Genomic DNA, 26,274 nt, shown 5'->3' on the forward strand with positions numbered 1-26,274 from the left:
GAATCGTTTGGTCACAACAATGATAAAATTATAAACAAAGTAGAACACATTTCAAAATGAAGATTTTCTTATGTCTGAAAAATTATAATAAAATAAAACTTGCTGTCAAACTTAATTTTCAAGACTATACAACAGCAAGACGCAATCCTATGTTGCTACAAGTATCTATTTCGATTCTTCCAGTTTTTGCTTTGTTTCATTTCATTTTATTTTCAAGTTATATCGTTCAAAGTTGTAGAGAATGGAAGCATTGTATTAAAAAAAAAAAAAAAAAAAAAAAAAAAATCTCAAGATGCCGGGCAATGAAATTCATATTGCAACTTACTAAATGCAGGTTTTGAATCCTAGCATTTTGTTTCTGAATCTCCATTTTGTCAATTTTACGTGACATGATTTTAACTACAGTAATGATGTTCAATTTTAACAAGACACTAGTGTGCTAATAGTGGATGAAGTCTTGAAAATTGATAGGGCAATTCCATCGTTCCACCGACATGTGATACAACCAAAGCACTTGGGCGATAGATCATGTACATTCTTTCGCCTACTTTATTGCAAAATATCCTATAAATAAAGTAATCGATACTTGATGTACACCAGATTGGATAATGAAGTGTGGCTAAGCACACAATCTCTCACCAGATGAGACAAAACTACCTCTATTTTTGTGAGTCAACAACTGCTCCAGGCCATCAAAGATCAGGGAAATAGATCTTGGGATGACGTAAACTAACCTCACAACCGATACAGCATTAGCCTGGCTTTAGACAAGCTACTGATCGCTTTTCGTCCAAGCTAGAAGACTGGGTGATTGGAGAATTCTGTCCTGCTTCCATTAGTCCAGGCCACAATTTATGTGATCAAGACCCAGATGTATGTGTAATAATGCGAATCACAAATGATAGAGTGGACAGTTCTATTGACTCTGCTTTGACGAGCTCAAGACACGCTTGATCAAAGTCTGGATACTGCTGCATAAAATGCTATAATAGACCAAGGTGTTTTAGAAATATAAAATGTCGGAATTGGAGCTATAGACACACATTCAAGAAATTGATCTGTAAGATGGCAAACAATTAATCAGCATATTAACCATCAGACACAATCGTCTAATTGTCAGCTACCCAAGCTTATCTGACATCGCTTTTCGAATAACCAGCCTGATGAAATGACCGATGCTCCTGAGTTTTGGTGGCAAGCAGCGAAAGCAAACTGCAACATTCCTCTATTAACATCAATTTGGGAGGTATGTTCGAGAAGAGATGATAATTGTGATAGTAAGACATGCGAAAGACACCATCGCCTGTCTACTGTACACAGACACACTTGCAACTCTGCATCAGAGGATTCTGGAGGTCACGCTAATCAAAAGAAATTAGCACTTCGTATGGCAAGTGCTCAAGTATAACATGTAATTCAACTGCTGTGGAATATAACTTGCCATACGATGATACGTAAAAGGTCAACTACCCAGCGATAAGTAGGCAACCACAGTACAATCGAAGCTGATGATTTCCAAGCACAGTCTAGTTAGAAAGTGCTTCCTTCAGGGGGCTGCGGTAATTTCCGGTTAGCCGGATTAGCCATCTGTTTCTTGAGCTCCACAAGAATGTCCTCCATGGTGTGATTACGACGCCAATTTGCCAGTAAGGGGAAGTATCTCGGATCAACCTGGATAACATATTACATTCGCGGCCGCTTACTCTATATGACAGCAGATTGACGTAACTAGAGAAACGCAACATACACAGAAAAGAAGATCATGAAAGTTGTGAAATGGTCAAATAAATCTTACCAATCCTGTCTCTGAGTTCACATGAGTCATATTGATTCGGGAGTGGAATCTAACAGTTGGAGGCTTGTCGGGATAGTCCTTGTCGCAAAATAACTTCAATGTGTAGATCCGACCTTCGTGGACAGACTGCACAAAAAGCAGTTTGAATGTGTCGATGACAACTCAGTTACAAAACATTGGGATGGAGGCAACTTAAGCTGCGCAGAAACATACACATCATGAACCAAGCAACGCTAAACATGAGAGCTGGGTGATAATGCATCATAGTTTATGCCCATTGCTCCTAGTTTTCGCCGTTTAACACACATTCGTAAGGTCTACCACAAATGTTAGCTCTGCAAGGAACTCACATGGCTTGGTCCAATGATAGTGCCGGTCCAAGAGCGCATAAATACATCGTCGCCGTCATCCATGCCATAGCTCACTGTGCCATCGCCGATACCTTTCTCACCCCTCTCAAGCTCCTCGAGAAGACGAAAGTTCCTAGGAACTATAGTTGTATAAAGTTCCATATTTAAAAGAAAAGAAAAAAAAGAAGGTACTAAGGATCAGATATAAAAACAAAAATTAAGTTTCAGCATTTGAAAAAACGCTTAGTTCTTGTCTAAGAACTGCAATAGTTACAGACCTAGACAGGACAGTCATCCCTAGAAACTCAAAAGGCGAAAATTATCACAAATAAAAAAAATCACGACGATGTAGATACCCCACTAAGTGGAAACAAAGGATTCCGAAACGAGCACGAGAAGCTTACCAACTACAGAGCCCCCTGTAATCATCTCAGATGGCTACTTCCGCACTCTTGAGCACGAAAAGTCTCTAAATTCTGCCCAGTTTGCGCACATCGATACACAAATGAGAACACAGTTACAATTGACAATCTGAGGCCACCTTCCGACGCTGTTCACCAGCTCAACTCAAGGTAGAAAACGAGATACACATCAAGCCCTTCCAAATCAGCACATTTAAAATTTTCTACAGCCGTGTGATACCGCGAACAAAAAACAGCTGCAGACGCACTGAATCGCGATTAACCAATCACAAGGCTGCTATTCAAGCAAAAAGATAGGATAAGAACACGCACTTCATCATATGTACTCTACTACTGATCTCGAGAAAACGACCATACGCACAATAGACATTTTAGCCTGCTACAGCACAATTTTCTGTTTACACACGGGAATTTAAAAACAGAACCAGTCAGCCGAAAGCCACACAGAAACAGGCGTCAGTACAAAGTTAGTACATTTCAATTCCAACAAACGCAGAACCATCAAGGGCACGATTTGGAGCACACCGTCCAGAACACAGCATCCGAGACCTCGGTCCACAATCTAATTTTACACACAAAAGGGCAAACCACGCAATACACAACCGACTGCTCCCCCCCTCCCCCCCAAAAAAAACTCAAAAAAAAAAACAAAGAAACAAAAAACAAAAATACAAAAAAAATGAAACCTCCACCCAGCATGTACCCAATCAGAGAAAAGATCCAACAATCCAAAAGCCAACAAACCCTAATTCTATAATCCGATTCAACCACCACCAAATCCCCTGAAACAACGAAAACCCAACGCCCAACAACCTCAATCCGGGACGCTACCCCGCCGCAGGTAACGAGAATCGCGAAAATCTCACCGTAATCGAGAGAAAACCTAGTGAACACAAAAGATCCAGAGCGACCAAACATTCGCCAGCCACACTACGACTTGCCCCGACCAAACAGACGAGCAAATTCAGATACGTAAAAATAGAATAAAATGCGATCGCGATGAGGACAGAAGAAGAAGAAGACGAGGGGGAAGAGGGAGAACCTGGCGATAGAGGTGGAACTGCGGGTGAAGGGGGATGTGAGGAATGGCACGGCGAGAGACAGAGCCAGAGTCTGAGGCAGAGCAGCAACAGAAAGCAAGAGGGAGAAGTAGAAGAACCAATGGCGAGGAAGATCTGGAGGAGCAAGGCCTCAGTCTGTCTAGGCCGGCCACGGGCTGGGTCGGGTCTAGGCCCGGGCCCAGCAACGGAGGAGCGGGTCTGGAGGGGGGGGTTGACGGTTGGACGGGCGCGGGTGGTGGAATCGAGGGCGGGCGGGCGGGCGGGTTTCGGGATCTGGGTCCGTCTCACCACGCGGATGTTTGAGGTGTCGGGATCTGGATTTTGGGGATATGAATCCTCTCCGTATCTCAACGGCCTTTTTGAGGATTGGAAAAAAGAACTTTATATTGCTTGTCGGAGATCTCATCCTCAACTATTCGACGTTGGCAAGTGGCTTCGGAAAAGGTGACACTATTGTTGGACGTTTATATATGAAATGTTAAAATATTAATAAAAGAGTACCATTTTGCATCTTGATTGTAACCTTCCCATCTTGCTTAATAGATAACACAAAATCAAAATGACCATCTATGTCAATATTACATTTTGTTCTTTTTCACAGTAGTATAATTTGAATGCAATCATGATTAATTTCAATTTAAAAGATGTCAAAAAATATTCTATTAAAAATTAACTATAAGGTTGGTATATATAATATATAAAAATATATATAATTATATAAAAAACAATGTATCAATAACTTAAAGTTTACATTTGAAAAGATAAATAAATTATCAAAATATATCTATCTATCTATCTATCTATCTATATATAACTTGGATGATTTCTGTCCTATAATTCTTAATTTAAAATACATAAATTATAAAAAGAAAAATATTATTCTATGTTGGCAAAAAAATTTGGTAATGTTTTTATTCATTGTTTATAAAAATAATTACTAAAAAATTATATATGAATTTTTTCTATAAATATACGTATATAAGCAAGATTAATACCAGTAAAATTAAATGTAATTTTACTATCACCTTACTAATTATAATAATATTTATTAAATATATATATATACATATATCAAATATTATTGTGTTAGTTCAAAAATAATAATAATAATAATAATAATAATTAGTGTAATTTAATCTTTTTTAAGCCAATAAATTTTTTAGTAAAAATTATTTTAAATTAAATAAATTAGATTAAATTAAACTAAATTTATGTTGTTGTAATTTAATTATACTTTATTTATTTATTTATTTATTTTTAACATAATTAGAACTCATTTACATAATTAGAACTCATTTACATAATTAGAGAAATATTTTGATTAAAAATAAATATTTATATTGTAATGTAATTTTAAATGCAAGTTCTATTAGAACATTTATATTTAAATTAAACAAAACTATAGACATTGTTTAAATATATGTGTAAAATTATGCACTTGCAATTGACGTTGCATATAATTGTTTGAATTTACTATTATACAATGTATTTTATATTTAATATCTCTAAAAAAAAAGAAAAAAGAAAAAAAAAATAACTTCAAAGTTTTACAACATCAAGAATGCAAACAGGATGCACCAAGAAATTAAGAAGTATAAAAGCAAACATTTGTTACATTAGAAATAAAAATAAAATAAAATAAAGAATAAAAAACATAACATTTGGTTATTTCAAAACTTGTGTTGGTGAGAGTGACATGCCACTTTTCTTGCTTTTTGAATTGCAATACAACAACTAAGTCTCATTGAATCTTCTAAAAAAGATCCAAGGACCTAATTGTTTAAAGAAACTTTAATAAAGACTCCAATTTTCTTAATCGAAGATCTAAAATTATAGTAAAACAGTATAAGATTTTATAAAATACTATAAAAATTCTATAATATTTTTACCTCTTCAAAAATTATGCAGAACATGTTACATGTATATAGCAAGTTCTAAAAGAGTGTATGAAATTCTAAACAGTGCTTGAAAATGTAACTCGGTATGTACTTATAATACCATGTAACTTAGTATGTCTTTTAAGAAATTAGTTATTAAATGCGATAACTTACACAATAAATTAACAAAAAGTAAATATGTATTTGATCTTTAAAAATATACATACATACATATCTATCTATATATATATATATATATATATATACACACACACACACACATATATATATATATATATATATATATATAATTTAAATGTAGCAAATTAAGAAATATCTATTATTGTACATTTTGTAATTTTTTTTTTCACACACACACACATATATATATATATATATATATATTCATACATCTATTAATTTTGTAATATACTAGGCCAAAATTTATTAAAAAATATTTCATAATTATTTTAAAAAATATAAAATAATTTTTTAACAGTGATGTTAACCAAGCTAATATTGCGTTGATAAAAAAAAATGCTTGCAAATCGTAACTTTAAAATCCATTGAAATTACTCAAAAAATGTTAGTATAAAAAATAGTTGCACTTATTGTGCAACTATATTTATAGTTATATGTCATAACATTACAATGTCATAAAATTTTAATGTCATAAAATTTTAATGTCATAAAATTTTAATGTCATAAAATTTAATGTCATAAAATTTAATGTGTTTGCATGTATAAAGTAAAGATAAGTTGACAAGGATAGAAAGATTAGACCAAAAAATTATTTTATATAAGTTGCTAACCCACTTTTTGAAATAAATTTAAAAAAATCGAATAGAAATATAATTTATTTTATTTTAAAATATTAAATCAAAAGTAATAATCTGTTATTTCTAATTTGAAATAGTATCCTACAAAAACATTCAAAATTATAAAAATAAAACATACAAGGTTAAGATATTGTCTTAAAGGTGGACAATTTATAAGCTTTGTATTCCAATAATATCTCTTGCTAAGTAGGATAATCTAACAATTATAAGATCAAATTATGAAAAAAAATTGTAAAAGAAAATCCTAACAAAAATTGATAATATTCATTAATGATTCCAGATGTAAAAAAAATATTTAAAAATTTTGAAAAATAGAAGAAATTTGATTAGAAATTAGACCTTATGTAAGAAATAGGTTAGAAAACGTTTGTATTGCTGTACAACTAAAATAGCATAATTAAGGTTCTCCTTGTTTTACCCTCTTAATTATACTATAGCTATTGTATCCTGTAGAAGCCTCTAAAGAAAGTCCAAATATTAATATGATATCTTAGAAGTCTTAGGCAATTTTTTTTTTCGTAATAATTACACATCAATTTATAAGGTCATTTGAGTCATGGGTAAGTTGTAACAAGATTTTCATTTGTAATTTCGTTTTCCAGCAATACAATTCTTTTTGTCATCTGATTATTGTTTTGTGCATTAATTGTAAACCATAAATTAAATATATTTAAAATTTGACCATCCTTCTTTATTTATATATTAAACATTTCATTCTTTTATCATTTTCAATTTAGCTTTATAAATACTAGAAACAGCACATATTTTTCTTATTAAATTAAACATAGAAAATTGGACTTCTATATATATATATATATATATATATATGATAAATACCTCTTGTGTTTTAAATTTATTTTTATGATTGAATTCATTTATTTAATGGCAATTTTTTTGTTAAAAAGTAAAAATTACTTATATAAAATTAAAAAATCTAAATCAAGTTTTAGAAATTTATTTCTAGGATTGGATGTTTACAAAGAGAACACACATAAAGTTCAAAGAACACAAATCCATACAAATTTACCAAAAGCTATACAATCTGAAAATCACAGGTTTTAAGCAGCAATCAATAGCAAACTTCATCCTGTTTCAAATTCAAAAAACAGAAAATAATTGTTCTGTTTTTTATTTTAAACAATTAAAAATTTCATGAGTATCCATACTGTTTTGGAAAGACACAGTTCAGATCCACAATGAAAATAAAAAAAAACTTTGGCAACACACAATCAAACAACAATTTCTTCAACATGTATGTTGAGTTAGTAAGCACCTGTTGTAATTATAAACATCTCTATTAGCACCGTAGTACTTATTACATAACAAACTGTCAACCATGTAAATTAATTGTAAATCTGAATGTGTGAGGCAGAGGGAGAGAAATGGGCATGTGGGTCATTTGTTGATTGATACATAACATAACACTGGACATTTGGGTTATATAAAGCAACCCCATTTGTGGCAGCCAAGTTAAGATGTTGGGGGCGGAGCCACATGAGAATGAGTGCTTGTCATGAGTAGAAATTTTCCACCTAATCAGCAATGAGGGCTCTTCAATTTAATCATGCAAAGGTTAGTTTCGGGCAACCTAACCAACTTGCGGTGATTTGATTTTGAAGATTACTTCTTCATCCCTGACATGAGGTGTTAGTCTTGGGGTGAGGGAGGAGTGGATCTGGGGGGATGACTCACCAGCTCAGGTGATGAGTGATCTGTTAGCTTGCTAGTGCCTATGGAGAGGTGTAAATTGGGCAAGAGGCAATGTGTTTGTCAGTGAAAGCCACAAAATTCATGTGAACATGTGACCTTTGCGTCAGCTTTGTTTAATAAAGTTTATCTTTCTGTTATCAGCCATGGCAAATCTGTTTAGAAGAGGATGATTCTCAAGAGTCTTGAATGTCAATCTGGTATGCTGGATCAAAATCAAAAGCAAGAAGGATGATACCAAGAGTAGAAGGGATTGTCAATAATTATATTTTCATTTTGCATGTTGAAACTAAAGCCTGGTTGATAAGAAATCAAAGAGAGATTGAAAAGTCATGAGAAGTAAGATGAGATTTTAAAAGCAAGAATGTAACAGTAAAAGAGAGAGTATTGTGCAAGACCTGGATCTTTCCCAAAGTAACAGAGTGAAGTTTGAGTAATGGGATGGGTTCTAAATTGTGGGACTTACACTTTGATGGGTCAAGTAGTGGAAAGTTTGGAATGAGTATAGGCATTGTTTTACAAGGACACTAGGATAAAAAAACATATGACATTGAAAAAATTAGAAAAGAACACATCTTGTAAACAAACCAAATACAACATCCTAGCTCAAGGATTAGAGGTAGCTTAACAAATTGGAGTTGAAAACGTATTAGTGCAAAGAGGCTCAAAGTTAGTTTGTCAACAAGGGGTTGGAGATTAGTAAGTCAAGTTTGATGGCTTACAACCATTGCACCAAAAGGTTTTAGAACTAAAGAGTAGATTTAATACTTTTTCTATCAGCCATATTTATAAAACAGAAAACCAATTAGTTGACTAGTTAGCAAAAACATCTAGTCTTCTATGTTTTGAATTCAAGGCATTTCATACTAAGCCAAGGCGGTTTTTGGATCAACATCAACCACCACTACCACCACCATTGGATGTGATTGATGACCAATAAGAGTATAAAGTGGACAACATTTTGGAGTATTGTTGCCTTTCCTATGGTAATGGACATGTACAACTTCAATATAAAATCCTTTGGAAAGGTTATCCCATCTATGATGCAATGTGAAAACCTGTATAAAATCTCATTTTATTGTCAAGAAATAATTTGGAAATACCATCAAGAGAAAAACGAGAATGTTTTGCTTTAGTAGATTAATTATTACGGGATATGAATAAGATATTTGTAGTGTTGATATATAGAGATAGATAATTGGAACCATGTTTAGGAAGTTTTTAGAAGTTTTTAGAATTGGAATTAGATTGGTGGTATATGTGGGATCCACCATAGAATATTCTAGAAAGGACTTAAGACAATTATCTAGGTAGATCTTTCATTAAAAACATTCTAAAAAGCTTCAAGATGGTTGCACAAAATATAAGTAAGACTGGCCAAGGCCTTTTGGATATCTAGTCAAGTATGACTTCAGTTCTTTTTCTTGGTAAAGTTTGATTTTGCATCTTTTCATTCAATTCTATTCTATTCTCTTTTGCTTTATTTTACCTTTCATGGTTTTATTTTATTTAATTTTATTCAATTTTCTTCTGATCTATGCTTTCTTACATTGTGATGAGATTTATATTGCTATAGATTCAAAGGATCTTAAATCTTAGAAATAGTCCAATCTTATTTTAGAGGCAATGATACTTGTACCTCAACAAAAGAAATTCACCCATTCAATAATGTAAGGAGCCTTGAATTAGTCTTCTAAAAAATCTTGATAATACATGCTCAAAATTTTGAGGGTTTATTTATCAAATTTAATTAATAAATTTTTTAGAACCTAAGTACTATTTAACAAAAGAGTCATGAGTTGGTTTAATTGGAACCTTGTTAATAGGATAAGCCTTAGCTTGGTTTGCTCTTTTATTTGAAAGATGTCCAATCTTGAGTAACTTTGATGAATAAGCTCTTATGAATCAATTCTATTGGAGATTAAGAAATGAAATAAAAGACCTATTAATATCATTATTTGATCTTAAAATACTTAATGAAGCTATTAGTCAAGCTATGAAGTACAATAATTGATTATTTCAATGCTATCAGGATCAATGCTTGTGGATTTTGACAAATCAACATACTACAAATGTGTACTTTGCTACTTCAATAAATATATTACTTCTACACTTTAAAATTGAGGATATACAAACTGATGTAGTACGGTTCAAACCTCTTGTAATAAATAAATAATTTTTTTTTTTTTTTTAAATTTCAACAAGGCCTATGCTTATATTATAGTAAAGAAGGTCAAACAAATCTAGAAATTATTTGAAGAGACAATATGCAACTAAGACTAAGAGTGCAATCATTCAAAAAAACAAAGAGGCAAAGCTAGAATAGAGAACATGTGGCTAGACATTTTAATACCTCAAATTTATTAAGGTCCCTCTTTCTCTATCCAACAAGCTTGTTGGTCTATTATATCTTTATTTTATGGCCAATAAAAACTTCGAACAAATGCCTTATTAGATTCAAGAGCATCTATTTTTTTTTTAGATGACAAGTTTTTTAAACTTCATAAAATTCATGTAATACAAAAGTTAGAACTTGTACATGTAGAAGTATTAGATGGTCAATTTTTTTCTTCAAACTATGTTATTTTTGAAATCATATTACTAGAAATAGTATTTAAAAGCCATAATAGAAAAATAATATTTAATATTATTAAAACTTTGTTCAATCCTATCATTGTAGGATTTTTATAATTAAAAAGTTATAATCTATCTATAGATTGGATTTCCTATAGAATTCATGTGGAAAAAACTTATTAAGAAGTTATCAATAATAAAGCTTTTATTTTTGGAAGCAAAGACTTTTATAAAGATAGCTAAGAAAGAAATGCCATTTATTATTTATGCAACTCTAGCTTGTAAAGAAGCAAGCTTGCTTATAGCTATCTCAAAGTAGTATAATGAATTTCAAAATATCTTCAAAAAGAAGAATGTTGACATAATGCCAAAGTATCAACTATATAATTGTACCATTGATCTTCAAAAAAGGGCTCAACTACCATTTGGCTTAATTTAAAATTTATTATAGAACAAGATTTTAACATTAAAATATTATATCAATAAAAATCTTGCAAATAATTTTATTTGGTATTCCAAATTTTTAGCAAGTGCACCAAAAAATTATTATATAGATGACAAAAATTTAAAGTATTTCATATCAGTTTGAGTTTTGAATTTCCGCCAAGCTTGTTGAAATATGTCATTATTTTATTTTGATTTTGTGATCACATATAAACCAAGAAAGCAATAAAGACTATCAAATGCTTTATCTAAGAAATCACATCTTGATCCAAAGATCAAAGAAGCAATATTTGATCAGCAATATATTACTTTCTTGAAGCCAAAAGAATTTTATCTTTGTATTACTTCTATAATTGCACTTGTTGATTCAAGTTTTTTTGAATAAATTCATATAACATCAACTATAGACTTTTTAGTTTTTAATATTAAGCAAAACCTAGATAACAATAAATTTAAGTTTGTAAAAGATCTTTTGGAATTGAAGATCATTTATATATTTCAAAAAGACAAATGCAACTTTGTGACCATGAATTTTTCAGCTATAGGACATTTTGGATTTAATAAAGATGACATATTTTATCCCATACAAAAAGATAATTTTTGGAGAAAAAATTATAAGGTTCTTTCTTGAATATATATCAACATCATGGCCTATTTGATGATATCATTTTTAATCAAAGATCTCAATTTATGTCAAATTTTTGAAAATCTTTTTTTTTGAAATATTGAAGGTCGATACCAAACTTTCTTCTACCTTCTATCTTTAAATAGATGGTCAAATAGAATAAATTAATTAAGATTTGGAGCATTATTTATAATGTAATATTAAGTATTAGCAAGAAAATTGGATCTTGTAATTAAATTGGAGATAAAGTATGGCATCTTTGACAAAATATCAAGACCAATCTGCCTTGCAATAAATTGGACTATCAAAGATTGGACCCATTTTGTATTCAAAAGTAAATCAATTCAGTGGCTTATCAATTGAAACTACTTACATCTATAAAGATACATCTAATATTTCACGTTTTTCTTTTAAAAGCTTATTCAAAATCAACCATTTCAAGAAGAATATAACTATCACTGCCTTGTATTGAAATAGATAATCATGTAGAATATGAAGTAGAAAAGATCTTTATTTCTTGACAAAGAAGAGGTAAGAATATTTTATTCATTGGCATGGCTACAATATCAATGAACATATGTAAGAACCAACAAAAAAAACTAATTAATGCACTACAAAATTTACAAGAGTTTCATTGATGCTATCTTCAAAAATCTAAACCTATTTTAAGATGACTTCTTTAAGAAGCTATTGCTAAGATGTTGTATATAATAAAGAAAGAAAATATGAAACCAATGCTTCTATAAAATTCGGAGTTAAAAAAAGAGGTGATGTTATGGACATCTAAAAAAAAGATTCTAAAAAGATTCTATTAAAATTTAAAAGATTTTAAAAGATTCTTAGAATATTCTAATTGATTCTAAAAAGTTTTAAGAGGATTAAAGAAGTTGCTTGAGAAGCTTCATAGGATTGCTTCACCTTCAAGCAATATAAAAACTTTTCAAGAAGCTTTTTAAGGTTGCTTCATTTTCAAGCAATACAAAAAAATTTCGAAAATATTCTTAAGGTTGCTTCATTTTTAAGAAATATAGGAACTTTGTTAGGAGCTTTCAAGATTACTTCATCTTCAAGTAACATAGAAACTTCTTAAGTAGCTTCATAATACCTAATATATTTTGGAGTCAAAGTTGAGAGGATCCTCAATATCAACAATACATCTCTTGGAACTCTAACTTTCCTCTCTTATGTTGTTCTTGTATTTATCTGGTTTAATAAAGTTTTTGTTAGATTTCTTGTTGAAATTCATTTATTCAACTTCTAATTTGGTCTCCTATATAGTATATCCATGACACGTGGGACTATCATGGACCACCTACATACATTGAGTGTCATAAATGTGGCTAGAGAGTCCAATTGCAATGTAATTATTTATTCAAAAAAAAAATGGTGTATTTCTTGACACAAAAGAAAAGTCAACCAAAGTAAACTAAATAGATTTGATTTTCAATTGAGAGGCCGAGGTCATAGCCATAATAAGAGAGAAAACCAAAGATATGGAACCTCCCAAAAAATGTAGATATAGAAATTCTCTGCTATCAAAAGAAAAGGTTCATAGACGTAAGAAGAAGATTGAGATTAGGAACTTGCTGTTAAGCAAAGGGTAGCAAAAGTATTTGATAGCAGTATTATTGGATTGCTAGAATGCTAATATTATAATGGGTGAGGTGGTTGGAAAATGCCCTTTGCTTCATAGAGAGTTGAGAGTATGTATTAGTACGGAAAGATCAAAAGAAGTGAGTAGTATCATCGCTTTTAAATATAAGAGATCCTTGTGCAATTTGCATTTATCACAAGTAGAAGCTACCATGAATGGATATACAATAAGAGGTTGTTTAATAGATAGAGATGCAGAGGTCAATGTGATAGCCAATTGATTCATAAAAGAAGTGGCATTAGAACCAACTCGGCTATTGTCATTATATCTTAAGGTAATAGATCAAAGATACATTAAATCCTTAGAATTGGTTACCAATCTCTCAATGACTATGAACAATATTTTAGTCAAGATGAGCTTCTATGTCTTTGAGATCACTAATTTGAGTAGATGTTATTCAATTATCTTAGGTTGCTTTTAGTTTTAATGTGATCAACTATTAGAAGAATGGGCAAATGAAGATTGGTTGTAAATACAATCACATAAAGAATAAGGTGATGAAACAACCTTTCAACAATACCAATGACTTGTTCTCTGCAAAAGGATCTTTTAATAAAGCTGAAAGATTGTCTTGAAGTTCTAATTATACCACTAGCTCTATCAAAGAATCTAATAATGGAGAAGAAGTAGCCAAGCTTTTTGCTTTAGATTCAATATTACAAGCAATAATATATTACTTTGGAGTCATATTCAAGGTAACTACTACTCCGATTATGCTACAAGAGGTGAAAGACTTGATTCAATTGAGATGGATCTTGACAAAATTAGAGAAGAGTAAGTTCAACTCTTTGATCAAAGAATTTTTGACCTTATTTGTCACTTGTCATTTTGATCGACTTGCTATTAACCTAGAGAAGTATACCATAAAATTAAAAGATGGAGCCAAGTTAGTTTGTGGCCATCAAAAACAAATGGCACTACATAAAATGGCCATTCTCAAACTTGAGCTTAATTGACTTTTGGAAGGTAGGTTTGTTATTCTCATAACTAATACATAGTAGGTGTCAATTGTAATCATCATACCAAAGTGTGGTGGCAAATATAGGGTCTATCTAAATTATATGGCTCTAAAATGAGTGATTAAAAAAAATAGATAATCTATTTTTTTTATAGACTAATTACTAAATGAGGTTTTGGGACATGATATGGTGTCATTTTGTGATGGTTATACGAGATACCATCAAGTCGAAATTAGAGAGGAGGATATTTTGAAGGCCATGTTTATTCCTCCTTGAAGCACATTTGCTTATAAAAGAATGTTGTTTAACTTGTGCAATACAGAAGGAATCTTCCAATAAGTATAAATCAAGATCTTTGCTTCCTTGATTGGGAAGTCACTTAAAGTATATTTGGATGATTTCTGCGTATATAGTCCTTGGAGCAAACATGCGAGACAACTTTGACAAGTTTTTCAAAGGCTCAATGAATATAAAGATAGTTTAAGTCTAAAACTTTTATTGCCAACTTCTCATCTAATACCAATTTAGTGGCTTGCATACTCATCTAGAACAAGAAGAGTGGAAAGAAATACCTCATATACTATGCTAGTTGTGCGCTAAGGACTATTAAGACAGATTATATTGAATCTAAAAAAGCTCTTGATATCTCTATTGTTTGCATGCATGAAGTTTAAATACAACTTATGGTCAAGCAAATTCTTTGTGGAGATTCAATACTCCCAAGAAGGATTCAAATAATTGATGATGCAAACTTATTCCATAGGTAGGATGGTGTGTTTATTGGCAGCCTTGCAACAGTTTGACTTGGCAATTAAGGAAGTAAAGAGATAACACACTTTGCAATTGCAAGTCCTTTTAAAATTAGGACAACCACCAAAAGGTTGCAAAGGCAACTTATTTGATGATGTTGAATGCTACTCATTAGAAGAAATTACACCTAATGAAGAAACTACATGCTAGTTTGGTAACATAATCTTGTACCTAAAGAGTATGGTTTTTTTTTTTTTTTTTTTTTTTTTTGTTGATTCCATTGCATCTTCAAGAAAAGACATTCAACATCTACACATGCTATCTATCCTAATGCAGCTAGGGGGTAGCAGCCAACTTCATTTTTCAGCAAGTCGTATGTGGATACAAGTACCGGCTAGAGATTGTGACCAACAAAGACTCACATTTTGTTAGCTGGCTTCTCTCTAGCCTACTTCAGAAGATGTCCGTGAAACACGAAGACCAATCTTTACTACTTCAAGGCCAACAAACTAGTTGAAAGGATGAACGACATAATATATGACATCATAGCAAAAGTAACATTGGACAAACACAGATTGTAAAACATCCACGTTGGTGAGGTACTTTGAGCGTATAAAACAGCTTACAAAACCACCACAGGATTCTCTCCATTCCATTTAGCCTTTGGGTTTGAGGCCATCATATCGATAGAACTAGAAATTTTGTCCATGCGCACAACACTAGCACACAGGTTGGAGATTAAGATAATCTCAAAGCAAGGCTATTGATGTTGGAAAGGCTTGAAGAAGGGTGGCAACTAGCATTGCTCTCGAATCACACAGCTCAACAAAGAAAGAAACTCATGTACAATGCAAAGTCTAAAATCATAGAGTTTCAAGTCCAGGACTTGGTCCTCTAGATTGACAGTTGGATGATGAAGCAGAGGGGGCAAAAGTTTCAGCCTCGTTGGAATGGGTCATTTCAGGTATACAAGAAATATGACAATGGGACTTACAGGCTTGCATCTTTAGATGAGCAGAATGTTGATCGACATGTCAATGGATCGAAACTCAAGATGTATGACTTTGCTCTGCACTGGTCGTGGGTCTCCAACTCATGACCTATGCATCTGGAGGTGATGTTCTGAGTAGAAATTTTCCACCTCGTCAGCAATGAGGGTCATTCGAATTAATCATGCAACGGTGAGTTTGGGGCAACCTAACCAACTTGCAGTGATCCGATTCTGAAGACTACTACTCGATCCCCGACATGAGGCATGATTCTCAAGGTAAGGGAGGAGTGGAGCTTAGGGGATGACTCACCAGCTCGGGTGATGAGTGATCTATTAGCTTGCTAGTGCCTACGGGTATGAATCAGACAGGAGGCCATGTATTTGCTAGTGAGAGCCGCGGAATTCATGCGAACATGTGACCTTTGTATCACCTTCGTTTAATAAAGTTTAGCTTTCTGTTATCAGCCATGACGAATCTGTTTAGTAGAGTATGATTCTCGTGAGTCATGGGTGTCAGTCTGGTATGTTGGATCAAAGCCAGAAGCAGGAGGGATGAGGCCGAGAGAAGAGGGGATTGTCGGAGTGGTCCATTCCCGGGGCGGTCAGTCCTAAATGAGCCCCATGAAACTGAAAACAGGTTGCTGTGCCCACTAAAGCATTTGAAGATAAGCATGAATTCCTCCTATACACGCACAAAATTGGCAGAATCAGTGGCTTTCCCGTGAGATAAAGCAACATATCGCACTTCACATAATCTCCCAGACAATGGTTTGATTCCGAAATCCTCATCTGGAAAGCGCCAACGCATCAACCCCAAAACCCTAAAACTCTAAAAGTCTGATAACCGTTATCAGTCACCATAAATTCCTCTGTCAGCATTGAGTCAAAAATCTCACTTTTAGGAGTTCAATGTTGGATTTGGAGAGGCCTTTGAGAACTTAGCATGTCCTGTTTTGCTAAGCAATACAACAAGCTCTTGTGGGTTGAGGAAACCCTAAAAATCAGGATTAGGGTTCAGGATTAAGGGCTATTTCGGGTGAAGTGAGGGTCCTCGTCCAATGTCGCAGAAATCATGGACTTGAATGTGTGTTGTTAACTGTAACAGTTGTCTTTGCGTCTTTGCGTGTCACAAGTAATTGCCGATTCCCGGTCGGTGAAGTGCTGATTCAGTCGTGGAGCTTTTGAGACGGTGAAGTGAACCAACTTCTGGTTTAATCTTCCCATTCCATCTCTTCGACCTCGGTCGATGCTAACGGTGTTTGAAAGAGAAAAATATTAATCCGTGCACGACATGAGTGCTTACATCTTAAGCAAATAATCATCATCGATAGGATAGGACATGTCCTACACACTTTGATTTTCTGAATCGTGTAGATTGAAAGGAATCTCCCTTTATCAACATTTGTGTCAAGATCATCGGGCTTCAATTCGAGCTTCTCGATTCCGGCGCTAGAATCTAACGTAGGTGCGCACTGCGTTGCTATAGTTCTACATTAGTAGATTTCCGGTGATACGAGTTTTTAAATCACATTCCTTCAACATTATACTGGGTTCGAAGTCCGCCGATGTCACGACCTCCACGTCTCCCTCATTGATGGTCCCGAAGGGCCCCATGAGACACGAGAGTGTTGGGAGAATTTTAAGTCGCGGTGAACCTTGCCTCGGGCGTGAGAACGCTCCAAGCCGTGAGGAATCTGCAACCTGATGTCGATTAACGAGAGGTATGTGAATGGCGCGTTACCCTTCAGAATCTCCCATCGTTTCAAGACGAAATTCTCAAGCGTACTCCGCATGTGCTCCACTGGAAACGAGAGCTCTGACAATGTTTTCAATGTTGAGATATCAGAGTATAACAGTAATCTTTAATTTGTTGTAAATTTCAACCAGTGCTTTGCAATTCTGTTTTGAAGTGTAGTGTAAATAGTCATCAATGAAAGGAAGGAAGTATAATGCTCCACCTGGTAAAGCTGCTTGTGTTAGACCGCATAAGTCGATGTATTTGAATGCTAAAAGCTCGGTGGCTTAAGAGGAGAAGTTAGTCGGAAAAAGACAGTCTGGTGCTTACCAGAAATGCAATCTATACGGAGTGGGATTGTTGTTTGAAATCAAGCGGGCCTATCATCATATCGTCAGACTGCATGGAGCTCACGGAAGCCACATTTAGATGGTCCATGTGGGGATGCCATTTAATGGTTTTAATTTCGTGGTTTGACATGGATGACACATATGACTTAGAGAGAGTAACTCTTGACAGAAATCACTTGTGCGTGAATCGGGAAGATATGCAACTCGAGCTTCCGACATCTATCATCGAGCGAGTGCTCTCCTTTATGCAAATTCCAGATTTTGGTATGTGTGAAAGGGCTGCAAGGAGTTGAACAGCGTGCCGAGCTTGCTTGACTTTTGTCCATAAATGGGATTTAACAAGAGCACTTGTTTGTCATGATGAATATCCCAATCCAATAGCTCTGGTATCTACTTTTTGGGCCCGATTGCAAACGCCCGTCATGCTTTCTAAACCAAGATACAAGGCATTTATATTCAATCAAAGCTATTGAATGGTCGTTACAAAACCGAATACAACGAGGGCGGTGAATTTGACCGTGAGAAGTTGTATGGGCACAACAGCACGACCATGCTGACTGTGGACGATGACCTTTTATTGAGTTCCCACATATGCGATCGACTGCTTGGAGACCGACTGTTTTTTCACCTTCGGCCAAGTCAGGAGGACAATGTGGGAATTCCCAGCAAGACGTGATGAGGCTTGGGGTAGTAAGCTTCAATATGAGGTTTTCTGGAGCTGGTAGCGTCTCTGGTGGCCGATGTTGCTCGCGACCACAATAGATTTGTAGTAAATGGGACGCGAGTCCACTAGATTTCAGTGCAGTTCTGTACTTCTGCTTTGCAATTCATCACAGAAGATTGTGATATGTGACCTACTAAGCGGTTTAGTTTACGCCTTACCTTCACAGCCCTTGAAATGACGTTCCTGAGCGCCATTGGGGGATTAAGAAAGTTGCGACGAGAAGTTTTCGCAGCAAAGTTATGTTGGGAAGCTCACGAACTGGAGCTTTAAAGACCTCTCCTCACTTGAACCAGTAACCAATTGATTGCAGTTTGTTATAATTCCTTTAATTTCTGTCCAAGACTGAAAATTAAGTAACTGGATTCAAGATTGGCTTGGATCAAAAAGATATCTTACTAGCATCTGCTCTGAAGCAGGAGTTTATTTCGCTGAATCTAAGATCCCGGGAAAACTACTCGCAGGCGCTTCCAGCCGCAGATAATCATACATGACTGCTGCAAAAGGCCCGTAATCTTTCCGCTGTGAGAGATAGAAGCTGTTTTTCCCAACTTGCAGAAGTTTTGGCTCTATGTCAATGTTCCAGAGCGTGTAAAGGCCATGGATGCCGTGGCGTGCTGTAGCATTGTCTCTCCCGTACTGTAGGGTGTCAAACACAGGTTTCGCGTAGTCAAGTTTGTTCACAAACAGCTGCACGCATGGGGTTCAACAGTTAGAAACGAAGACAATGCTTTAGTTTACTAATTCGCCAGGGAGGCTGATTGACATGGCTGCAAGCCACTTTTGTCCTCAACTCATCGAAACATGAAGTTTCAAAATGGTTACCAAAACAGAGCAATAGCCACGTTCCTTGAAACTAAATGCTGATACAGAACTTGAGTTGCAATCTGTCTCCAAGTCTTAACAAATTCACCGAAATGCCACCGATATGAGGAATGTACCCTACAGAAGAGAAGCTTTTCTGCAAGCCAAGAATTGTTATCAGAATATTTTGCAATTTTGCCTACCTGGATGGACGCTGTATGTGAAGATGCCGTTGCAATACGAAGTTTATACGGGCTGTCAGGGACCACTTTCAAGAGCTCAAATCGAATCTCCCAGGTTGTAGGTGCGTAGGAACCATCAGGCATGATCCTGTCATTGGCATTACATGCTTCATTTGGCGAACTTCGATTATTCTAGTCATGTTACACCTGTCATCGAAATCGGATTCCCACCCAGTAAACAACCTTAAATTTAATTAAAAAGATTCTTCTTACCTATTGAGATGAGCATAGAACCAATCCTTTCGCCAGTCACTTTGACCGACTGTGTACACCAAGTCATTTGTAGGATACAGTTCTGTGTATCGCTCCCACAAGCCATACTGCCGCCACCTGCAAGGTACATTCGCTTGAATTTAAGGTCTCACAATCTAACAAAGTCTCAGTCGAATGTGTGACTTGGTTGAAATGCTACGGAGGTCCAACTTGAGGATCAAGCGTAGAGAATGTGCTCACTTTTGGCTGCTGTTAAGATACAGCTTGTTGACATATTTTGGATTTGGATCGGGGACGAAAAATCCTGCTGCTGTGCGGTCGGGGACGCCAATCTCCCACACAGTAGGCCCGTTTCGAGGACTATAGTATGTTAAATCACCCATATCTATGATCCCACCTGCGAAGCATGCACTTAGGGTTGAGCAAGCTTCTTTGTAGCGTGTGTGCTGACCACGTCCCCTATTTAGTAGCGCCATTTTCCTTTTTATGTTAAACACTGCAAGCATTTAAGTTTGTTTCACTCTTTTCCTCAGATCTGTATCATGAGACTAACCTTGTTGTATGCGAATGGGACCACGCTCGAATTTGTAGTCTCCCACTACACCGGGAACCCATCCATAGAGATCATACAAGCCAGCACGGATGTTTCTAATACTAAAACATCCATAAGCATCCGCTTGAGTCCAGAACTGATAGCCCTGTTAGATAAAGTGTCACTTCAACACACGTTAACAGAAGGGTCTTGTTTATAAGTTGTGGGGAAGTTCTGCTTGGTTTTCAGGTCCTGCATATGCTGATCTACAGTCTGAATCAGAAATAGAACCATAAATTGCCGTTATGTGCTCTTTACCTTGCTTTCACTTTGCCATGAGCCTGTCTCCCCTGGGATCGCTAATCCGAGGTATGCGTTCCTGCCTACCCAAGTGTATGGGGACTGCAACCTGCCAGCATATGAAGTTATCATTTTGTCTGCAATTTATGGAAAATTTCTCTTAAAATTCCTTTTAGTGTTATGTTTTTGTTTTACAGTTTTGTGCTTGAATAAATAAAATGAGCAGATTAGATTGTGTGTTCTTACGGATCTGAAACGAGGAGGCGGCCACAAAGAGTGCCACGTTCTGCTGCCTTTGGGTAAGCATCTGAAGCGGGCCAGGAATATGGCCATGCTGCCATTTCCCTCGTCACCTAAGTCACACAACATTACAAACTAGTAACCGTTGTTCTTCCCGTCAATCTGGCAAGGATTACTTCTGTCTGATCCTATTGTCTGAACTGCAAGCACATAACAATCGGTAGAAGTTGTACGCTCACTTGAGCTTGAGCATTTTGCCAAAGAGCAGGATAAGGAGTGCCGACTGGTGCTGAGTTGAGGTAGATGAAGACGGGCCCAAAAACCTTCTGCCAAGCTTCCCCTTGTTGGAAATGAGGGCATAGATCGAGCCCAGCATAATGCGCGCTATGAAACATCTGCAGAACAGCCTCGGAAGTCTCAGGTGAGGAAGTCCACTACACTGAAAAAGCAATCAACCGTCTCATGAATGAATGTTCTTAGCAGTCATTGCGAGCGCGAGATGTATCGTTGTAGGAGCTGAAGGTTGCTACTGCCGGACTTACAGCCAGACATGTAGGACCGACGTGAGCAGTCAAATTCTGCTTCGTGACTCCCCCATTGCGAAATTCGTAGCTCGGAGAGATGATCCAGAAACCAACCATAGGGTTGGTACTCACCCAACCGTGCACTTTAAGATCCTTGTTCTCCTTGGAGTACTGATACTTATCGTCCACCTGCAGGACCACAGTTACATGATTGACGAGGAGAGCTGTTGTAACAAAAGACTTCTTTGGTAGAGCTATAATAAGGATTTCTCAGCAAACGTACCTCACCGAGGAATGCAGGGTCAATAGGATTCGTCAGGAGGTGGGCTTCGGGGTACGCAAGCTGCTGACTCCTGTCCGGCATCAAATCCTCCGGAGAAGGCATGAATCTCTGTCTGTCGTCTGCTATGGCCATGTAATGGAACCTGTTGGGAGTTCAGTATTGTACTTCACGATCATAGCACCTCTACTATTAAGACTGAAGCTGTAGCAAGGAAGGGAGGGATTTATCCAGGCCAAATTGAACGCTCAATCCTCGTAAATATCAAGACAGAACGAGAATACATCAAGCTACATAAGAACGCAATGCTGTTATACTTGTCATTGCTGAGCTTGAACGTGATTCGTGTCTGGTTCAGGTTGAACTCAGGCCATCCTGCGGGTCGCTCATAAATGCCGTAAGAGTAGAACCCCGAACTTCCTTTCAGAAGCACAAATCTGCGAGACAAATAGGTCTGCGATAATTACCTTCACTGTATCCACCAATGTAAGTGAAATCAGGATTGCAAACTGGGGAGAACCTCGCAGCGACAGAATGGATGCTATTATCGACGTGGGTGCACCAGAAGACGTGAGGTGTGCAACAAATAATGTGTGAAGATTAGATAATCACCGCTTGTCGACATTGAGAGGCAATTCTGATGGATATGCGGGATCATACGGCCGTAGAAATGAAACCTCCACTCTATTTGCATCTTTGTGAATGACTTTGTAGATGGTTCCAAAGAAACTGCAGATGACGAGGTAGAACAATTATAGGCAACTAGATGTTGATTCTTCGCAAGAAAGAGAACTCGTCCATTCGGTGCACCCACTGTTACCAGGATATCAGGCCATTCCATGAACAGGACGAATACCTGGGTTAGCGAGAGCTTACACTAGAAAGTTATCTTGTCCACCCTTCTCATGACTCCAGTTCATATCCCAGTATCTGCGACGATGTGTCTTCTCCAGTCAAAGCTATGAAAAGATTTCAGTGAAGCCTGCACACTTGCTCACTTGGTGTACAAGTAGAGGAAAGGAGAATTGACATTAGAAGAATTACTCACCCTCTGTTTGTCTCCTTGTTCTTATATTCCAGAAGATTTTCGATGCCCCCATATTTGATGCTGGTTACATTGCCGCCAGGCTTGGTTAGCGTTACTTGAACTATCCCATTGTCCAACACCACCTACAGCCACCCGGATTGAATCAAAAAATACCCGTCACACTTTTTGTGCAGTTTTCTCTCTTTTACAGAAACTAATAATGAAAGAATCAGTTCCAATGTGCTGAGCATCAAAAACATTGCCAGACTTCAATAGCCAACACTTTCTGAGAGCCTACATAGTCGGATTGCTCAACGAGCAAAACTTCGGTGCCGGCGAGTCCACTAGTATGTGGCCGATCATTCTCAGGAATGAGCTCGTCCAGTTGCTGATTCATTTTCTGAATACCTACATCAAATGTTCCATCATAACTACAATCTCAGAAACATGCATGGGAAATGTGAAATGAAGTTATTAGCGACTGCAAGCTTCAGGCGCAGCTGGTGTTGAAAGACAGACAGGAGATTCAACACCACTAACCAAGTGATCAATTCGAAAGCTCTTGGAGACGGAGTACTCAAACCACAGAATTGCAGGTGATCGAGTAGAAAACCAAGTTTGAGCTCTGTACACAATGGACTTAGCTGAAGCTAGAACGTGAAGGATCTGGCCACTTGAATTCGGCTTTTATAAGCCAATCTCACATGGGTATATTTATTTATTTATTTTTGGCTTTATTTCGTGGGATGGAAGCAAAGCCGCCCCTCGAGACTGACGTGGGTTTGAGTACAACTGCAAACATAAGCAGAGTGCAGGTGGTTAAGCAATCTAGCCCTGCATTATTGTCACTTTCTCTCACTGACGAGCGCTGTGGAACTTGACGTCAACGAACACCGCACCTTCAGACTAGTGATTCTGATTCTTCTGGTCATACAAGTGCATTCTATTGCAATTTCAACACATTGTAGAACGGACACCTTGTGCTCCCCACGTAAAGTATAATCGTCTTTCCTGGTGCACACTTGGAGGTCGCTACTTTTTTAATTCTGTGTACATGAGGAAGAAGTTTTCAACTGGCACACACACACCAGTATTGAGAATCAGAAACTGTGATCAATCCTCCTGCTGTTACTAAGCAGAAAACACAGTGATAACTCAGATGAACTAATTCGAAGGGAATATCCCAAGTCTTCCTCTGATGGCGTGACTTCAAAATCGTTCTCCACAAGCTTCTTCTGATTTCCGCATCTTTACGATGAGTACCAAAACAACCACCCTCGGAAGGTCCACACTCAGCTCAGATGAAAAACTGAAACAACCAAGCAACAAATATTATGAAACAGTGCTTGTCTTACTAGACCCAGACAGGGAATCACTTCCTCCACATCCTGAAACTAACAAGGCAAGCATTACTCTCAAAAGCATCGCCAAGTACCGTTGCTTTTAAAACTGCAAGGTGGGGAATGTGGACCATGAAGCAGCGATTTACATGTATTTTTCATGGCACCCAGTTCACCAAAACGAAACCTTTGTCAGACGATAGATTCAGCGCAATGGAAATGACCCTCTGCACACATTGCCTGCCTCCACTTTGTCGTGTTTGCAACTCATGCAATGTGGCCATTTAGTTTTACTTATTTTAAAGAAAATAGTGAAAAAACAAAACTTAGGGTCAAAGTACCCTTGTTCAGTAGATGGATGAATTTGGCCTTATTAACAACACTTAATATTGTTAATAGGGGGGGGGGGGTTCAAACTTGGCACTTTTGCAAAACCCAATAACTAGAATTCAAACTTTATTACTCCTGATATTACTCCTTGATTCAAAATTTATTACCCCTTAGTATGGAGTCAAAGAGGGAAGAGAGTAAAGCCGAGCGACATGGTTTTTGATATTTGACTTGCCCCTTTTTATATTTGGATTTCAAGTGATATTTTGAAATCTGAATATGAAGTGATATTTGGGGTATTTTGAGATCTCATCACGGATGAAATATCTCCCAAAAAGGCTATATTTAAATCCCCTAATAAAATAAAAATTGGGGTATAAAGTCTTAGTTTCTGAAAAGAATAATTTCCTAGACTACGATAATTTTGAGTTGGTTGTGACTGATGCATGGTTGAGTTATTGTCTTCATGTTTTTGTTCTGTTTTTCTTTGTTTTTGTTTTTGTTTTGTTTTGTTTTGTTTTGTTTTTTTTTTTTTTTTTGTGTGTGTGTGTGTGTATGATGTGTTTATTCATTATTAATAGTGAATTGTTTTTGAATTCATTGAAAACATTGTTTTCTTATAAACTTGTTTTGTTCAAACTTGTTACTAGATTTTAATGCTATTTTATGCTTATCCTTTTGGTATGAAAAATAATGATTCGAAACTTGTAAAAGTGATATTTAGATTTTGATTAAATTCAATGAAATGGAATATCAAGACTTTGTACTTCTAGAATAAATTACTGTAAGGACCTTGTATTCAAATATAAATCATTGACTGTTGTATTTGGTCCATACACATTTAATGCTTTGAACTTTTTGTGTGTGTTTTTGACTTTTAGTATTGAATTTTAAGACTCATACTTTATTAACAAACCTTGTGAATCCTTTTAATTTACATGTCATTTGAGATTTAACTATGCATTAATTTAAAAAGAGACTAAACTACTGTGGCAATAATTGAATACAAGGTCATTACAGTAAAAATTATCTTTATGACACTTTCAATTACATGATGAAAAGTGTTTACAATGAGCTACTAATATAGCAAATATAAATCATTTAATTTAGAAATTATATATTAGTATGAAAAAAGATATATGTATATATATATATATATATATATATATATTTGAAAAGCTTTAAATTTTAAATCTCAGAATTATGATAAAGAACATTCATGTGACATCTGAAAAGAACCTCTTGTAGCTTAAATCATTATGATTATTTCACTTAAAATTTATTCCAAAATACGATGTATATTATTTACAGAAAATACACTAAAAGTGTTTTGATTTAATATAAATGTATAAAATTTAATGTGGCTATTAATTCTCTTCATGTCACAAAATTTTCATATTTGATTATGTTGTGTATGTATGGAAATTGATTTGAATAACAACATTTCCTATTTACAAAAAAAAATTGCATGTTAGTTCAAATAACATTTCTAGTAATATCAGGTAAGGATTTTATTTTCTTTATTTTCTTTCTTTTTCCTTTTTTGAAAATAATTATTTTCTTCAATTTCAATTTAGTCTTGAGTGTT

At 35.5% G+C, this 26,274-nt stretch overlaps 2 protein-coding genes across 7 annotated transcripts; both read right to left on the reverse strand.

Moving 5' to 3' along the window:
• Positions 1 to 1,186: 1,186 nt before the first annotated feature.
• On the reverse strand, positions 1,187 to 3,699 carry LOC112281613 (ubiquitin-conjugating enzyme E2 variant 1D). Of its 6 annotated transcripts, none has more exons than XM_073533818.2 (6): positions 3,610 to 3,699; positions 2,880 to 2,943; positions 2,550 to 2,621; positions 2,146 to 2,285; positions 1,796 to 1,921; positions 1,187 to 1,671 (listed from the first exon to the last, which is right to left on the reverse strand). In XM_073533818.2, exons 3-6 carry the CDS (start codon positions 2,572 to 2,574, stop codon positions 1,531 to 1,533), a joined length of 432 nt encoding a protein of 143 aa, XP_073389919.1. In that variant the 5' UTR covers positions 2,575 to 2,621; positions 2,880 to 2,943; positions 3,610 to 3,699; the 3' UTR covers positions 1,187 to 1,530. The 6 variants fall into 6 exon arrangements, with proteins under 6 accessions (XP_073389919.1, XP_024374041.1, XP_090106103.1 ...); XM_024518273.3 differs by having other exon boundaries at positions 2,880 to 2,961; XM_090249977.1 differs by having other exon boundaries at positions 3,434 to 3,699.
• A 15,438-nt stretch (positions 3,700 to 19,137) lies between these two features.
• LOC112281103 (uncharacterized) lies at positions 19,138 to 23,693 on the reverse strand. Its single transcript, XM_024517295.3, has 16 exons — positions 23,557 to 23,693; positions 23,315 to 23,424; positions 23,038 to 23,159; positions 22,866 to 22,919; positions 22,602 to 22,718; positions 22,307 to 22,426; positions 21,993 to 22,134; positions 21,728 to 21,898; positions 21,425 to 21,580; positions 21,192 to 21,298; positions 20,964 to 21,054; positions 20,667 to 20,811; positions 20,354 to 20,510; positions 20,114 to 20,230; positions 19,862 to 19,988; positions 19,138 to 19,544 (listed from the first exon to the last, which is right to left on the reverse strand). Exons 2-16 carry the CDS (start codon positions 23,411 to 23,413, stop codon positions 19,278 to 19,280), a joined length of 1,992 nt encoding a protein of 663 aa, XP_024373063.1. The 5' UTR covers positions 23,414 to 23,424; positions 23,557 to 23,693; the 3' UTR covers positions 19,138 to 19,277.
• Positions 23,694 to 26,274: the final 2,581 nt, after the last annotated feature.

This window comes from Physcomitrium patens, chromosome 4 (assembly GCF_059467195.1).
Source record: "Physcomitrium patens ecotype Gransden chromosome 4, ASM5946719v1, whole genome shotgun sequence".
In the NCBI taxonomy this organism is placed as follows: domain Eukaryota; kingdom Viridiplantae; phylum Streptophyta; class Bryopsida; order Funariales; family Funariaceae; genus Physcomitrium; species Physcomitrium patens.

Coding starts and splice junctions, on each gene's coding strand:
- LOC112281613 (XM_024518272.3), bottom strand. CDS start 2,574: ATGATTACAGGGGGCTCTGTAGTTG. Junction 1,922..2,145: donor CTATCATTGGACCAAGCCAT/GTGAGTTCCTTG, acceptor CTTTTTGTGCAG/TCTGTCCACGAAGGTCGGAT. Junction 1,672..1,795: donor TGAACTCAGAGACAGGATTG/GTAAGATTTATT, acceptor TATGTTATCCAG/GTTGATCCGAGATACTTCCC.
- LOC112281103 (XM_024517295.3), bottom strand. CDS start 23,413: ATGAATCAGCAACTGGACGAGCTCATTCCTGAGAATGATCGGCCACAT. Junction 19,989..20,113: donor TTCTATGCTCATCTCAATAG/GTAAGAAGAATC, acceptor TGCCAATGACAG/GATCATGCCTGATGGTTCCT. Junction 19,545..19,861: donor CACATACAGCGTCCATCCAG/GTAGGCAAAATT, acceptor CCATGCGTGCAG/CTGTTTGTGAACAAACTTGA.